Source organism: Bombina bombina, chromosome 5 (genome assembly GCF_027579735.1).
Source record: "Bombina bombina isolate aBomBom1 chromosome 5, aBomBom1.pri, whole genome shotgun sequence".
Lineage (NCBI taxonomy): Eukaryota > Metazoa > Chordata > Amphibia > Anura > Bombinatoridae > Bombina > Bombina bombina.
Genome location: NC_069503.1, coordinates 918,290,093 through 918,308,091, shown reverse-complemented (window position 1 = coordinate 918,308,091; position 17,999 = coordinate 918,290,093). Strand labels below are relative to the sequence as shown.

General features: G+C 41.0%; 1 protein-coding gene across 1 annotated transcript in view; it reads left to right on the top strand.

The window, feature by feature from the left end:
* ARMC1 (armadillo repeat containing 1) overlaps positions 1-17,999 on the top strand; it is a 374,962-nt gene that overhangs the window by 260,746 nt on the left and 96,217 nt on the right. The window contains 1 exon segment of the mRNA XM_053715076.1: positions 2,101-2,290. Within this exon segment, the coding sequence (XP_053571051.1) occupies positions 2,101-2,290 (190 nt within the window).

The window sequence follows — 17,999 nt, the reverse complement described above, 5'->3', positions numbered from 1 at the left end:
ATGCTCTAGCGGTTCCTTGGTTTTTACCAACCTGCTTACATTTTTCCACTTCTGGTTCTTTTTCCAAGGGTGATCTCCAAGTTCATAATGGATTGACCTTATGTGTTTCTGATAGCAAAAGCTTGGCCTCTCAGGTTTTGGTATGCGGACCTTGTTAGTATGTCCAGTTGCCAGCCTTGACCACTTCCTTTAAGGTCAGACCTTCTGTTTCAGGGGCCATTTTTCCATCAGGATCTCAAATTTCTAAATTTGAAGGCATGGGAATTGAATGCTTAAGTGCTTAGCCATAGAGGTTTCTCTGACTCGGTTATTAGCACCATGATACGGGCTCCTAAGTCTGTGTCAAGGAGAATTTATTTTCAGGTTTGGAAAACCTATATTTCATGATGTTCAACTCATGATTATTCTTGGCATTCTTTTAGAATTCCTAGGATTTTACAGTTTCTTCAGGATATTTGGATAAGGTTTTGTCTGCAAATACTTTGAAAGCACAAATGTCTGTTCTTTCTGTCTTATTTCATAGAAAGATTGCTAAACTACCTGATATTCACTGTCTTATCCAGGATTTGATTCATATTAAACCTGTTTTTAAATCTATTTCTCCTCCTTGGAGTCTCAATTTTGGTTTGGAAGATTTTACAGGCTCCTCCTTTTGTGCCTATGTATTCTCTGGACATTTAAATTACTTTCTTGGAAAGTTATTTCTTTTAGCCATCTCTTCTGCTTGAAGAGTTTCTGTATTGTCTGCTCTCTCTTGTGAGTCTGTCTGATTTTCCAACAAGATAAAGCTGTTTTGCGGACTTCATTTAAATTTTTGCCTAAAGTTGTGAAATCTAACAACATCAATGAGGAAATTGCTGTTCCTTCGTTGTGTCCTAAAAATACTCTTGAAAGGTTTTAACATTCTTTGGATGTGGTAAGAGCTTTGAAATATTATGTTGAGGCTACTTAAGATTTCAGAAAGAGTTCTAGTCTGTTATTTTTTCTGGCTCCAGGAAAGGTCAGAAAGCCTCTGTTATTTATCTGGCTTTTTGGTTAAGACTTTTGATTCACAAAGCTTATTTGGAGGCGGGGCAGTCTCTGCCTCAGAGTATTACAGCTCATTCTACTAGATCAGTTGCCACTTCTTGGGCTCATAAGAATGAAGCTTCAGTTGATCAAATTTGCAGAGCAGTAACTTGGTCGTCTTTGCATACTTTTACTTATTTTACAATTTTTATGTGTTTGCTTCTTCGGAAGCAGCCTTTGGTAGAAAGGTTCTTCAGGCAGTTGTCTCATCTTGATGGTATTTAATTTCTCAGTGGAAATAGCTGTTTTTATTTTATCCCTACCTCTCTAGTGAGTCGTGGACTTCCACATCTTGGGTATTATATCCCATACGTCACTAGCTTATGGACTCTTGCCACTTACATGAAAGAAAACATAATTTATATAAGAACTTACCTGATAAATTAATTTCTTTCATAGTGGCAAGAGTGCATGAGACCCACCCTATTTTTTTAATTTATTTTTTTTGTATAAAGCACATTATTTTTTCCAGTTCCACTTTTTGTATGCTTTTTGTTCCTTTTTATATACCTCACATTTTGGCTATACGTTAAACTAAGGTATGAGTGAGGTTGGAGGTGTATTTATAGGCATTTTGAGGTAGGAATGTATATCCCATACGTCACTAGCTCATGGACTCTTGCCACTATGAAAGAAATGAATTAATCAGGTAAGCTCTTAAATAAATTATGATATATATATATATATATATATATATAGATATAGATATATATATATAGATATAGATATATATATATATATATATATATATATATATATATATATATATATATATATATATATATATATATATATATATATATAGAGAGCGAGAGAGAGATAATATAATATTAATATATATATATATATATATATATATATATATATATATATATATATATATATATATATATATATATATATATATATATATATATATATAAAATATATATATATATATATAAAATATATATATATATATATATATATATAGATATATAATGTGTGTGTGGTATTTTTACATCTACATAAATACATAATCTTTATTTTCAGGACTACTACACCTGGTGATACTCAGCTTCTCGCCACTGAAGTCTATGACCTTCTTCAGTCATCCGGTACAGCAGATGGTGACAGTATGAATGAGATGAACTCACGACGAAGAAAAGCACAATTCTTTCTGGGAACTACAAATAAACGTGCCAAAACAGTGGTTTTACACATCGACGGCCTTGATGATACTGTAAGTACAAACAATGTATGAATAAGGTACTATGTCACAATTAAAAAAACAAAACCAAAAAAAAACCACCTATCTTTATTGAATTGTATATAGTAATATGTCTCTCCTTCACATATAGAAATATAGGATAAGCCACTTAGCGATATGCAAAGCTATAAAAATAAATTTTTGCCTGTGGAGAGTCCCATAGCAATGAAAAGTCTTTAAACAATTTCACCTGAGTGTAGAGTTTTAGAGAATCGCTCACAAAGTTTCTTCAAATTCAAAATATGGTTTTCTTGAACCAGTGGACGATCAACATATTTCTTCTACAAGATACGAGTCAACGGATTTCATCCTTACTTGTGGGATATTATCCTCCTGCTAACAGGAAGTGGCAAAGAGCACCACAGCAGAGCTGTATATATATAGCTCCTCCCTTCCCTTCCACCCCCAGTCATTCTCTTTGCCGGTGTTAGTACTAGAAAGAGGTAAAGCGAGGTGTTAGTTTTAGTTTCTTCAATCAAGCTATTTTTTATTTTAAATGGTACCGGTGTGTACTATTTTTTGCTCAGGGAGACATGGAAGAAGATTCTGCCCTGAGGTGAATGATCTTAACACCTGTAACTACGATCCATGTGGGTTCCCACAGAACTTCTGAAGGTAATCCAAGGTAAATCTTCAGTGTGAGGAACGGTTCATGCTATGAGCAGCATTGAGGTATGTGCAGCCCTTTATTTTCTGAAGAGACCTGATAGCTCAGAAACTGGCTGACATTTTTTTCCCTGCTGGGGAATGGGGTAAAGCAGTAACCAGTTATAAGAGGGGTACTGAGAAACCTATCGTTATGTTTGTGACATTTGGGCTAAAGATCATTGTTTATAGACTTAAGCAATATGAAAGACACTGGGAGGCTTAACGTTTTTTATTGGTTGACAATACGGCTGTAGGTTGTGTGTTAAGGGGTGAAAGATTGCACATGGTTTTATACTCAGACTGCTTCTCCATGCGGTTGTTTGTGTTTTTTACATCGTCGTTCCGGTGGGCGGAGCCTATTTTCACTCGCTCAGATGCGCTCTTCACTGTGACTGTAATAGAAACAGGCATTAGCTCCGGTTGAGCCCAGACTACTATTTAGTTATGCGGTTCGTTGTTACGTCAGTTGATAGTATAGTACCCTGAGGGCAGGTAGGCGCCACAGCAGAGCTGTTGCGAGGTGCAGGGGTTCTTTTTCTTACGCTTGTTAAAATTAACATGTTTTAGGCATAAATGTTTTAGTGGTTAATTTCTTTTACAAAGATATGACGAGTCCACGGATTTCATCCTTACTTGTGGGATATTAACCTCCTGCTAACAGGAAGTGGCAAAGAGCACCACAGCAGAGCTGTATATATAGCCCCTCCCTTCCCCTCCACCTCCAGTCATTCTCTTTGCCTGTGTTATACTAGGAAGACATGGTAAAGTGAGGTGTTAGTTTTAGTTTCTTCAATTAAGTTTTTTATTTTACTAAGGCTTTATGATTCCACTGTAAAAATTTCGAAAAGTTTACTGCTTTTTTACACTGTTTTGCAGAGTTTGTGCATCTTTTTTTCTCTTAAAGGCACAGTACCGTTTTTTTCTAAATATTATATTACTTTGAATAAAGTGTTTTCCAAGCTTGCTTGTTTCATTACTAGCCTGTTAACATGTCTGACATCAACAACTAGATTAACTAGTTGTAACTGAGAGTACAACAGAGTTTAAAGAGAGAGTAGTTCCACAAGTGTATAATAAGGGTTAACTCTACTTACAAAGAAAATGTCTAATTGTTAAAAACGTTCCATATCACTCATACATTTAAATTTTATTATAATCAACTAGGAACACACACTCATACAGTAGCAAAGGCTGAGAATTAAAACCACTTAAACTCCGTGGATTGCATGATAGCAATCAAATATTTGTATCAACTATTAAGAAATCTTCAGTCCGTTTATAAATTTAGGTTAACTAAGCCCTTACAATCCAAGGGCTGTATTAATCTTTATCATAGTTTCACGAACGCTCCCCTCTGAGGAAGCGTTCGTGAAACGCGCATCAGGGGTCCGACAAGGGCAGCTTTGTCTCTCCTGTTCGTTCTTTTAATTGTGCTTACTCTTGTGGTTTAAAAAAAGTTGATAAAGTAGTTTAACTTACATCCTCTAGTCCTTTATGATATTATGATAAAGATTAATACAGCCCTCGGATTGTAAGGGTTTAGTTAACCTAAATTTATAAACGGACTGAGGATTACTTAATTGTTGATACAAATATTTGATTGCTATCATGCAATCCACGGAGTTTAAGTGGTTTTAATTATCAGCCTTTGCTACTGTATATGAGTGTGTTCCTAGTTGATTATAATAAAATTTAAATGTATGAGTGATATGGAACGTTTTTAACATTTAGACATTTTCTTTGTAAGTAGAGTTAACCCTTATTATACACTTGTGGAACTACTCTCTCTTTAAACTCTGTTGTACTCTCAGTTACAACTAGTTTATCTAGTTGTTGTTTGTCCTTTTAGTGAGTAGCCCACTCCAGGTTTTGCTGTCCAACAATCTAAAAATTCAAGGATTTAGAATATCATTGTGGATAGATAATATATGTAACACCTGGTACCATATTTATAACTCTACTACCCCCTAATTCATTCTATTCTAATGTCTGACATCAAGGAAACTCCTTGTTCAATGTGTTTAGAAGCCATTGTGGAACCCCCTCTTAGAATGTGTCCCACTTGCACTGATATGTCTATAAATTTTAAAGATCATATTATAGCATTTAAAGATATATTGCTAGATAATTCTCAGACAGAAAGAAATGAGGTTATGCCATCTAGCTCTCCCCAAGTGTCACAACCAGTAACGCCCGCACAAGTGACGCCAAGTACCTCTAGTGCGTCGACTTCATTTACTTTACAAGACATGGCCACAGTTATGAATACAACCCTCACAGAGGTTTTATCTAAACTGCTTGGGTTACAAGGAAAGCGGGACAGCTCTGGGTTAAGAACAAATGCTGAGCCTTCTGACACTTTAGTAGCCGTATCCGATAAACCCTCAGAATGTTCTGATAGTTTTACTGTCTGAGGGAGAGATTTCTGATTCAGGGAAGACACTCCCTCAGACAGATTCTGATATGACGGCCTTTAAATTTAAGCTTGAACACCTCCGCTTGTTGCTCAGGGAGGTATTAGCGACTCTGGATGATTGTGACCCTATAATGGTCCCAGAGAAATTGTGTAAAATGGACAAATACTTAGAGGTTCCTGTTTACACTGATGTTTTTCCAGTCCCTAAGAGGATTGCGAACATTGTTACTAAGGAGTGGGATAGACGAGGTATACCGTTCGCTCCCTCTCCTGTTTTTAAGAAAATGTTTCCCATATCTGACACCATGCGGGACTCGTGGCAGACGGTCGCTAAGGTGGAGGGAGCTATTTCTACTCTCGCCAAGCGTACAACTATACCTATAGAAGACAGTTGTGCGTTCAAAGATCCTATGGATAAAAAATTAGAGGGTCTCCTAAAGAGGGGAACTTTGCCCAATCCAAGTCAGTCTGGAGACCTAACCAGGCTTGGAATAAGGGTAAACAGGCCAAGACAGCATGAAGGGGTAGCCCCAGATCCGAGACCGGATCTAGTAGGGGGCAGACTCTCTCTCTTCGCCCAGGCTTGGGCAAGAGATGTTCACGATTCCTGGGTTTTAGAGATAGTTACCCAGGGTTATCTTCTGGACTTCAAAGACTCCCCCCCAAGGGGGAGATTTCTCATTTCTCAATTGTCTGCAAACCAGACAAAAAGAGAGGCGTTCTTAGGCTGTGTAGAAGACCTACATACCATGGGAGTGATCCGCCCAGTTCCAAAAGCGGAACAAGGGCTAGGGTTTTACTCAAACCTGTTTGTGGTTCCCAAAAAAGAAGGAACTTTCAGACCAATCTTGGATCTCAAAATTCTAAACAAATTCCTCAGAGTCCCATCTTTTAAAATGGAGACTATTCTGACTATTCTGCCACTGATCCAGGAGGGTCAATATATGACCACCGTGGATTTAAAGGATTCATATCTGCACATCCCTATTCACAGAGATCATCACCAATTTCTCAGGTTTGCCTTTCTGGACAGGCATTACCAGTTTGTGGCCCTTCCCTTCAGGTTGGCCACGGCTCCCAGAATTTTCACAAAAGTGCTAGGGTCCCTTCTGGCGGTTCTAAGACCGTGGGGCATAGCAGTGGTGCCTTATCTAGACGACATCTTAATTCAAGCGTCGACTTTCCAGCTAGCCAAGTCTCACACGGACATCGTGTTGGCTTTTCTGAGATCTCATGGGTGTAAGGTGAACATAAAAAAGAGTTCTCTCTTCCCTCTCACAAGAGTTTCCTTCCTAGGGACTCTAATAGACTCGGTAGAAATGAAAATATTTCTGACGGAGGTCAGGAAATCAAAGCTTGTAACCACCTGCCGAGCTCTTCATTCCATTCCTCGGCCGTCCGTGGCTCACTGTATGGAGGTAATCGGACTAATGGTAGCGGCAATGGACATAGTTCCATTTGCTCGCCTACACCTCAGACCACTACAACTATGCATGCTCGAACAGTGGAATGGGGATTATGCAGATTTATCTCCTCAGATGCATCTGGATCAGGAGACCAGAGATTCTCTTCTCGGGTGGTTGTAACAGGTTCACCTGTCCCAGGGAATGTGTTTCCGCAGGCCAGAGTGGGTCATAGTAACGACAGATGCCAGCCTACTGGGCTGGGTGCAGTCTGGAACTCCCTGAAAGCACAGGGTTTTATGGACTCAGGAGGAGGCTCTCCTCCCGATAAACATTCTAGAACTGAGATCGATATTCAATGCGCTTCAGGGATGGCCTCAACTGGTTACGGCCAAATTCATCAGATTTCAGTCAGACAACATCACGACTGTAGCTTATATCAATCATCAAGGAGGAACACAGAGTTCTCTAGCGATGATGGAGGTAACCAAAATAATCCGATGGGCGGAGATTCACTCTTGCCATCTTTCAGCAATCCATATCCCAGGGGTAGAGAACTGGGAGGCGGATTTTCTAAGTCGCCAGACTTTGCATCCGGGGGAGTGGGAGCTCCATCGGGAAGTATTTGCCCAGCTGACTCAGCTATGGGGCACACCAGAAATGGATCTGATAGCGTCCCGTCAGAACGCCAAGCTTCCTTGTTACGGGTCCAGGTCCCGAGATCCCCAGCAGGACTGATAGATGCTCTAGCAGTGCCCTTGTCCTTCAACCTGGCCTATGTATTTCCACCGTTTCCTCTCCTTCCACGTCTGGTTGCCAGACTCAAGCAGGAGAGAGCTCCGGTGATTTTGATAGCACCTGCGTGGCCACGCAGGACTAGGTATGCAGACCTGGTGGACATGTCATCTGTTCCACCGTGGACTCTGCCGATGAGGCAGGACCTTCTAATACAAGGTCCATTCAAGCATCCAAATCTAATTTCTCTGCGTCTGACTGCTTGGAGATTGAACACCTGATTTTATCAAAGCGTGGTTTCTCTCTGTCGGTCATTGATACCCTGATTCAAGCTAGAAAGTCTGTCATCAGGAAAATCTATCATAAGATATGGCAGAAATATCTTTATTGGTGTGAATCCAAGGGTTACTCATGGAGTAAGATTAGGATTCCTAGAATATTGTCTTTTCTTCAAGAAGGATTGGAGAAGGGATTATCAGCTAGCTCCTTAAAAGCACAGATATCTGCTTTGTCTATTCTTTTACACAAACGTCTGGCAGATGTCCCAGACGTTCAGGCATTTAGTCAGGCTTTAGTCAGGATCAATCCTGTATTTAAACCCGTTGCTCTGCCATGGAGCCTAAACTTAGTTCTTAAAGTTCTTCAAGGGGTTCCGATTGAACCTATGCATTCCATAGATATTACGCTTCTATCTTGGAAAGTTCTGTTTTTAGTAGCTATCTCTTCGGCTCAAAGAGTTTCTGAGTTATCTGCTTTACATTGTGACTCACCTTATCTTGTTTTCCATGCAGATAAGGTGGTTTTGCGTACCAAACCTGGATTCCTTCCTAAGGTTGCTTCTAATAGGAATATCAATCAGGAAATTGTTGTTCCTTCTCTGTGTCCTAATCCTTCTTCCATGAAGGAACGTCTGTTGCACAATCTTGATATGGTTCGTACTTTAAAGTTCTACTTACAAGCAACTAAAGATTTCCATCAAACATCTTCATTGTTGTTTATTCTGGTAAGCGGAGAGGTCAAAAGGCTACGGCTACCTCTTTCTTTTTGGCTGAAAAGCATCATCCGTTTGGCATATGAGACTGCTTGCCAGCAGCCTCCTGAAAGGATTACTGCTCATTCTACTAGAGCAGTGGCTTCCACATGGGCTTTTAAAAATGAGGCTTCTGTTGAACAGATTTGTAAGGCGGCTACTTGGTCTTCGCTTCATACTTTTTCCAAATTTTCCAAATTCGATACTTTTGCTTCTTCGGAGGCTATTTTGGGGAGAAAGGTTCTACAAGCAGTGGTGCCTTCCGTTTAAGGTACCTGTCTTGTCCCTCCCTTCATCCGTGTCCTAAAGCTTTGGTATTGGTATCCCACAAGTATGGATGAATCCGTGGACTCGATACATTTTGCAAGAGAAAACAGAATTTATGCTTACCTGATAAATTTCTTTCTCTTGCGATGTACCGAGTCCACGGCCCGCCCTGTCTATTTATTTAAGACGGGTAGTATAATTTTATTTAAAAACTTCAGTCACCTCTGCACCCTATAGTTTCTCCTTTTTCTTCCTAACCTTTGGTCGAATGACTGGGGGGTGGAGCTAAGGGGGAGCTATATAGACAGCTCTGCTGTGGGTGCTCTCTTTGCCACTTCCTGTTGGGAAGGAGAATATCCCACAAGTATCGATGAATCCGTGGACTCGATACATCGCAAGAGAAAGAAATTTATCAGGTAAGCATACATTCTGTTTTTTTCTCTTACATTTGCAAGATGTCTCAATCTGATCCTGTCTCAGAAATCACTGTTGGAACCCTGCGGCCTTATAACAGATCTACCAAAGCTAAGTGTATTTGTTGTAAACTTGTGGAGATTATATCTCCAGCTGTGGTTTATAATAGTTGTCATGATAAACTTTTACATGCAGATAATGTGTCCATCAGTAATAGTACATTGCCTGTTCTGTACATCTAATGTACAAGGTATACCTGTGAATTTAAAAGAATTTATTACTGAATCTATTCAGAAGGCGTTGTCTGCCATCCCGGCTTCTAATAAACGTAAAAGGTCTTTTAAAACTTCCCATAAAGTTGATGAAATTTCAAATGACTGATAACATACTGAATTATCCTCCTCTGATGAGGATCTATCTGATTCAGATGATCCTTCCTCAGATATTGAAACTGACAAATCTACTTATTTATTCATTTAAAATGGAGCATATTCGTTCTTTGTTAAAAGAAGTGTTGATTACATTGGATATTGAGGAATCTAGTCCTCTTGATATTAAGACTAGTAATAAAAAAATTGTATCCTTTGCCAGCGGTTACATTGGAGTTTTGGGGAAAAGATCCCCAAAGTTGATGGGGCTATCTCTTCTCTTTCTAAACGTACTACTATTCCTTTGGAAGATAGTACTTCTTTTAAAGATCCTTTAGATAGGAAACTTGAATCTTATCTAAGGAAAGCCTATTTATATTGTGGTAATCTTCTCAGGCCTGTAATTTCTTTGGCTAATGTTGCAGCTGCATCAACTTTTTGGTTGGAAAATTTAGTGCAACAAGAATTGGATTCTGATTTGTCTAGCATTATTCTCTCAGTTCAAAATGCTAATCATTTTGTTTGTGATGCCATTTTTGATATCATCAAAATCGATGTTAGAGCTATGTCTTTAGCTATGTTAGCTAGAAGAGCTTTGTGGCTTAAATCTTTTAATGCTGACATGACTTCTAAGTCCAGATTGCTATCTCTTTCTTTCCAAGGTAATAGGTTATTTGGTTCTCAGTTGGATTCAATTGTTTCAACTGTCAATGGGGGGAATGGAGTTTTCTCTTGTTAGGTGTATCCAGTCCACGGATCATCCATTACTTGTGGGATATTCTCCTTCCCAACAGGAAGTTGCAAGAGGATCACCCACAGCAGAGCTGCTATATAGCTCCTCCCCTAACTGCCATATCCAGTCATTCTCTTGCAAGCTCTCAACATAGCTGGAGGTAGTAAGAGGAAAGTGGTAAAATATAGTTAGTTTTTTCTTTAATCAAAAGTTTATTGTTTTTAAATGGTACCGGAGTGTACTATTTTATCTCAGGCAGCATTTAGAAGAAGAATCTGCCTGTGTTTTTCTATGATCTTAGCAGAAGTAACTAAGATCCACTGCTATTCTCACATATGTCTGAGGAGTGAGGTAACTTCAGAGGGAGAATGGCGTGCAGGGTATCCTGCAATAAGGTATGTGCAGTTAAGTTTTTCTAGGGATGGAATTTGCTAGAAAATGCTGCTGATACCGGATTAATGTAAGTTAAAGCCTAAATACAGTGTTTTAATAGCGACTAGTATCAGGCTTGCTATCAGAGGTATATACTCTGATTAATGTGCAATATAAAACGTTTGCTGGCATGTTTAATCGTTTTTATATATCCTTTGGTGATAAAACTTATTGGGGCCTAGTTTTTTCCACATGGCTGTCTTTATTTTTGCCTAGAAACAGTTTCCTGAGGCTTTCCACTGTTATAGTATAAAAGTTACAGTTGGTGCAGTTAAAATTACAAACTGTGACATTCAGCTTCCCTCAGCAGTCCCCTGCATGCTATAGGACATCTCTGAAGGGCTCAAAAGGCTTCAAAAGTAGGAGCTGTGGCAGTTGTTATGACTGTTTCGTTTTGTTAATCTGTGTTTTGTATTAAGTGGTTAATCATCCATTTGCAAGTGGGTGCAATGCTCTGCTAACTTGTTACATACACTGTAAAAATTTCGTTAGTTTAACTGCCTTTTTTCACTGTTATTTCAAATTTTGGCAAAATTTGTTTCTCTTAAAGGCACAGTAACTTTTTTTTATATTGATTGTTAACTTGATTTAAAGTGTTTTCCAAGCTTGCTAGTCTCATTGCTAGTCTGTATAAACATGTCTGACATAGAGGAAACTCCTTGTTCATTATGTTTAAAAGCCATGGTGGAACCCCATAGGAGAATGTGTACTAAATGTATTGATTTCACTTTAAACAATAAAGATCAGCTGTTATCTTTAAAAGAATTATCACCAGAGGATTCTGACGAGGGGGAAGTTATGCCGACTAACTCTCCCCACATGTCGGACCCTTTGACTCCCGCTCAAGGGACTCACGCTAAAATGGCGCCAAGTACATCAAAGACGCCCATAGTGATTACTTTGCAGGACATGGCAGCAATCATGGATAATACCCTGTCAGCGGTATTAGCCAGACTGCCTGAATTCAGAGGAAATCGCGATAGCTCTGGGGTTAGACGTAATACAGAGCGCGCAGATGTTTTAAGGCCCATGTCTGATACTGCGTCACAATATGCAGAAGCTGAGGAAGAGCTTCAGTCTGTGGGTGACGTCTCTGACTCGGGGAAACCTGATTCAGATATGTCTACTTTTAAATTTAAGCTTGAGAACCTCCGGGTGTTGCTTGGAGAGGTTTTAGCTGCTCTGAATGACTGTGACACAATTGCAGTGCCAGAGAAATTGTGTAGACTGGATAAATACTACGCGGTGCCGGTGTGTACTGACGTTTTTTCCAATACCTAAAAGGTTTACAGAAATTATTACGAAGGAGTGGGACAGACCCGGTGTGCCGTTTTCCCCCGCTCCTATTTTTAGAAAAATGTTTCCAATAGACGCCACCACACGGGACTTATGGCAGACGGTCCCTAAGGTGGAGGGAGCAGTTTCTGCTTTAGCAAAGCGTACCACTATCCCTGTCGAGGACAGTTGTGCTTTTTCAGATCCAATGGATAAAAAATTAGGTTACCTTAAGAAAATGTTTATTCAACAAGGTTTTATCCTTCAGCCCCTTGCATGCATTGCTCCTGTCACTGCTGCTGCGGCGTTCTGGTTTGAGTCTCTGGAAGAGGCCTTTCAGACAGCTACTCCATTGACTGAAATACTTGACAAGCTTAGAACACTTAAGCTAGCTAATTCTTTTGTTTCTGATGCCATTGTTCATTTGACTAAACTAACGGCTAAGAATTAAGCCATACGGCGCTATGGCTTAAATCTTGGTCAGCTGACGTGACTTCAAAGTCTAAATTACTTAACATTCCCTTCAAGGGGCAGACCCTATTCGGGCCTGGTTTGAGGGAAATTATTGCTGACATTACTGGAGGTAAGGGTCATACCCTTCCTCAGGACAGGGCCAAATCAAGGGCCAAACAGTCTAATTGTCGTGCCTTTTGAAACTTCAAGGCAGGTGCAGCATCAACTTCCTCTGCTACAAAACAAGAGGGAACTTTTGCGCAATCCAAGCCGGCCTGGAAATCTAACCAGGCCTGGAGCAAAGGCAAGCAGGCCAGAAAGCCTGCTGCTGCCTCTAAGACAGCATGAAGGAACAGCCCCCTATCCGGCAACGGATCTAGTAGGGGGCAGACTTTCTCTCTTCGCCCAGGCGTGGGCAAGAGATGTTCAGGATCCCTGGGCGTTGGAGATCATATCTCAGGGATATCTTCTGGACTTCAAAGCTTCCCCCCCAAAAGGGAGATTTCACCTTTCGAGATTATCTGTAAACCAGATAAAGAAAGAGGCATTCTTGCGCTGTGTGCAAGACCTCCTAATAATGGGAGTGATCCATCCAGTTCCACAGATGGAACAAGGACAGGGATTTTATTCAAATCTGTTTGTGGTTCCCAAAAAAGAGGGAACCTTCAGACCAATTTTGGATCTAAAGATCTTAAACAAATTCCTCAGAGTTCCACCATTCAAAATGGAAACTATTCAGACAATCCTACCTATGATCCAGGAGGGTCAGTACATGACCACAGTGGATTTGAAGGATGCTTACCTTCACATACCGATTCACAAAGATCATCATCGGTTCCTAAGGTTTGCCTTTCTAGACAGGCATTACCAGTTTGTGGCTCTTCCCTTCGAGTTAGCTACAGCCCCAAGAATTTTTACAAAGGTTCTGGGGTTTCTTCTGGCGGTCCTAAGACCACGGGGCATAGCAGTGGCCCCTTATCTAGATGACATCCTGATACAGGCGTCAAACTTCCAAATTGCCAAATCTCATACGGACATAGTGTTGGCATTTCTGAGGTCGCATGGGTGGAAAGTGAACGAGGGAAAGAGTTCTCTATCACCCCTCACAAGGGTTTCCTTCCTAGGAACTCTGATAGATTCTGTAGAAATGAAAATTTACCTGACGGAGTCCAGGTTATCAAAGCTTCTAAATTCCTGCCGTGTTCTTCACTACATTCCGCGCCCTTCGGTGGCTCAGTGCATGGAAGTGATCGGCTTAATGGTAGCGGCGATGGACATAGTGCCATTTGCGCGCCTACATCTCAGACCGCTGCAATTATGCATGCTCAGTCATTGGAATGGGGATTACAAAGATTTGTCCCCTCTGCTAAATCTGGATCAAGAGACCAGAGATTCTCTTCTCTGGTGGCTATCTCGGGTCCATCTGTCCAAGGGTATGACCTTTCGCAGGCCAGATTGGACAATTGTAACAACAGATGCCAGCCTTCTAGGTTGGGGTGCAGTCTGGAATTCCCTGAAGGCTCAGGGATCGTGGACTCAGGAGGAGAAACTCCTCCCAATAAATATTCTGGCGTTAAGAGCAATATTCAATGCTCTTCTAGCTTGGCCTCAGTTAGCAACCCTGAGGTTCATCAGATTTCAGTCGGACAACATCACGACTGTGGCTTACATCAACCATCAAGGGGGGACCAGGAGCTCCCTAACGATGTTAGAAGTTTCCAAGATAATTTACTGGGCAGAGACTCACTCTTGCCATCTATCAGCAATCCATATCCCAGGTGTAGAGAACTGGGAGGCGGATTTTCTAAGTCGTCAGACTTTTCATCCGGGGGAGTGGGAACTCCATCCGGAGGTGTTTGCTCAATTGGTTCATCGTTGGGGCACACCAGAATTGGATCTCATGGCGTCTCGCCAGAACGCCAAGCTTCCTTGTTACGGGTCCAGGGACCCAGAAGCGACGCTGATAGATGCTCTAGCAGCACCGTGGTTCTTCAACCTGGCTTATGTGTTTCCACCGTTTCCTCTGCTCCCTCGACTGATTGCCAAAATCAAACAGGAGAGAGCATCGGTGATCTTGATCGCGCCTGCGTGGCCACGCAGGACCTGGTATGCAGACCTGGTGGACATGTCATCCTTTCCACCTTGGCCTCTGCCTCTGAGACAAGACCTTCTACTACAAGGTCCTTTCAATCGTCCAAATCTAATTTCTCTGAGACTGACTGCCTGGAGATTGAACGCTTGATTTTATCAAGGCGTGGCTTCTCTGAGTCAGTCATTGATACCTTAATACAGGCACGAAAGCCTGTTACCAGGAAAATCTACCATAAGATATGGCGCAAATATCTTCATTGGTGTGAATCCAAGAATTACTCATGGAGTAAGGTTAGGATTCCTAGGATATTGTCCTTTCTCCAAGAGGGTTTGGATAAAGGATTATCAGCTAGTTCTTGAAAGGGACAGATTTCTGCTCTGTCTATCCTTTTGCACAAGCGTCTGGCAGAGGTTCCAGACGTCCAGGCATTTTGTCAGGCTTTGGTTAGAATTAAGCCTGTGTTTAAACCTGTTGCTCCTCCATGGAGCTTAAACTTGGTTCTTAAGGTTCTTCAAGGAGTTCCGTTTGAACCCCTTCATTCCATTGATATCAAACTTTTATCTTGGAAAGTTCTGTTTTTGATGGCTATTTCCTCGTCTCGTAGAGTCTCTGAGTTATCAGCTTTACAATGTGATTCTCCTTATCTGATTTTCCATACAGATAAAGTAGTTCTGCGTACAAAACCTGGGTTTTTACCTAAGGTAGTTTCCAACAAGAATATCAATCAAGAGATTGTTGTTCCATCATTGTGTCCTAATCCTTCTTCAAAGAAGGAACGTCTTTTACATAATTTGGACGTAGTCCGTGCTTTAACGTTTTACTTACAAGCGACTTTAGATTTTCGTCAAACATCTTCCCTGTTTGTTGTTTACTCTGGACAGAGGAGAGGTCAAAAGGCTTCGGCAACCTCTCTTTCTTTTTGGCTTCGGAGCGTAATACGCTTAGCCTATGAGACTGCTGGACAGCAGCCCCCTGAAAGGATTACAGCTCATTCTACTAGAGCTGTGGCTTCCACCTGGGCCTTTAAAAATGAGGCTTCTGTTTAACAGATTTGCAAAGCCGCGACTTGTTCTAAGCTTCATACCTTTTCAAAATTTTACAAATTTGATACTTTTGCTTCTTCGAAGGCTATTTTTGGGAGAAAGGTTCTACAGGCAGTGGTCCCTTCCGTTTAAGTACCTGCCTTGTCCCTCCCTTCATCCGTGTACTTTAGCTGTGGTATTGGTATGCCACAAGTAATGGATGATCCATGGACTGGATACACCTAACAAGAGAAAACATAATTTATGCTTACCTGATAAATTTATTTCTCTTGTGGTGTATCCAGTCCACGGCCCGCCCTGTCCTTTTAAGGCAGGTCTAAATTTTAAACTACAGTCACCACTGCACCCTATGGTTTCTCCTTTCTCGGCTAGTTTCGGTCGAATGACTGGATATGACAGTTAGGGGAGGGGCTATATAGCAGCTCTGCTGTGGGTGATCCTCTTGCAACTTCCTGTTGGGAAGGAGAATATCCCACAAGTAATGGATGATCCGTGGACTGGATACACCACAAGAGAAATAAATTTATCAGGTAAGCATAAATTATGTTTTTTTTGCCTCAGGTTAAAAGATTTAAGGGTAAATCTATAGCTTCCAACCATTTTCATTACTTTCAACAGAATAAGGAACAGAAACCTAATCCTTCCCCCAAGGAATCTGTTTCCAATTGGAAACCTTCTTCAAATTGGAATAAATCCAAGCCATTTAAGAAACAAAAGCCAGCCCCCAAGTCCGCATGAAGGTGTGGCCCTCAGTCCAGCTCAGCTGGTAGGGGGCAGATTAAGATTTTTCAAGGATGTTTGGACACATTCTGTCTAAAATCAATGGATTCTGAGTATTGTCTCTCAGGGGTACCGAATAGGATTCAGAGTAAGACCTCCTGTGAGAAGATATTTTCTCTCGCGCATCCCAGCAAATCCAGTAAAGGCTCAGGCTTTCCTGAAGTGTGTTTCAGACCTGGTGTTTTCAGGGGTAATCATGCCAGTTCCTTTTCAGGAACAGGGTTTGGGATTTTATTCAAATCTATTCATTGTCCCAAAGAAAGCAAATTCATTCAGACCAGTTCTGGATCTGAAATTGAATCGTTATATAAGAGTACCAACTTTCAAAATGGTGACTATAAGGACTATTCTGCCTTTTGTTCAGCAAGGGCATTATATGTCCACAATAGATTTACAGGATGCATATCTTCATATTCTGATTCATCCAGATCATTATCAGTTTCTGAGATTCTCTTTTCTAAACAAGCATTACCAATTTGTCGCTCTTCCTTTTGGCCTAGCGACAGCTCCAAGAATCTTTTCAAAGGTTCTCGGTGCCATACTCTCTGTATTCAGAAAGCGGGGTATTGCGGTGTTTCCTTATTTGGACGATATCTTGGTTCTAGCTCAGTCTTTACGTTCTGCAGAATCTCACATGAATCAACTAGTGTTGTTTCTTCGAAAACATGGTTAGAGGATCAATTTACCAAAAAGTTCTTTGATTCCTCAGACAAGGGTCACTATTTTAGGTTTCCAGATAGATTCAGTGTCCATGACTTTGTCTCTAACAGACAAGAGACGTTTAAAATTTGTTGCAGCCTGTCAGAGCCTTCAGTCTCAGTCATTCCCTTCAGTCGCTATGTGCATGGAGGTTTTAGGTCTTATGACTGCAGCATCGGACGCGATCCCCTTTGATCGTTTTCATATGAGACCTCTCCAGCTTTGTATGCTGAACCAATGGTGCAGGGATTATACAAGGATATCACAATTAATATCCTTAAATCCCAATGTTCAACTATCTCTGACTTGGTGGTTAGATAATCATCGTATAGTTCTAGGGGCCTCTTTTGTTCGTCCAACCAGGACTGTGATCACAACAGATGCAAGTCTTTCAGGTTGGGAAGCTGTTTGGGGATCTCTGACAGCACAAGGGGTTTGGAAATCTCAAGAGGCGAGATTACCAATCAATATTTTGGAATTCCGTGCGATTTTCAGGGCTCTTCAGATTTGGCCTTTGTTGAAGAGAGAACTGTTCATTTGTTTTCAGACAGACAATATCCCATCTGTGGCATATGTCAATCATCAGGGTGGGACTTACAGTCCCCAACCTATGAAAGAAGTATCCCGGATACTTGCTTGGGCGGAATCCAGCTCCTCTCTAATTTCTGCGGTTCATATCCCAGGTATAGACAATTGGGAAGCGGATTATCTCAGCTGTCAGACTTTTCATCCGGGGGAGTGGTCCCTCCATCCAGATGTGTTTTCTCAGGTTCAGATGTGGGGTCTTCCAGAAATAGATCTGATATCTTCTCATCTAAACAAACTTCCCAGGTACCTGTCCAGGTCCAGGGATCCTCAGGCGGATCCCCGTCTTTAGTTCTTCCAAGAGTGATC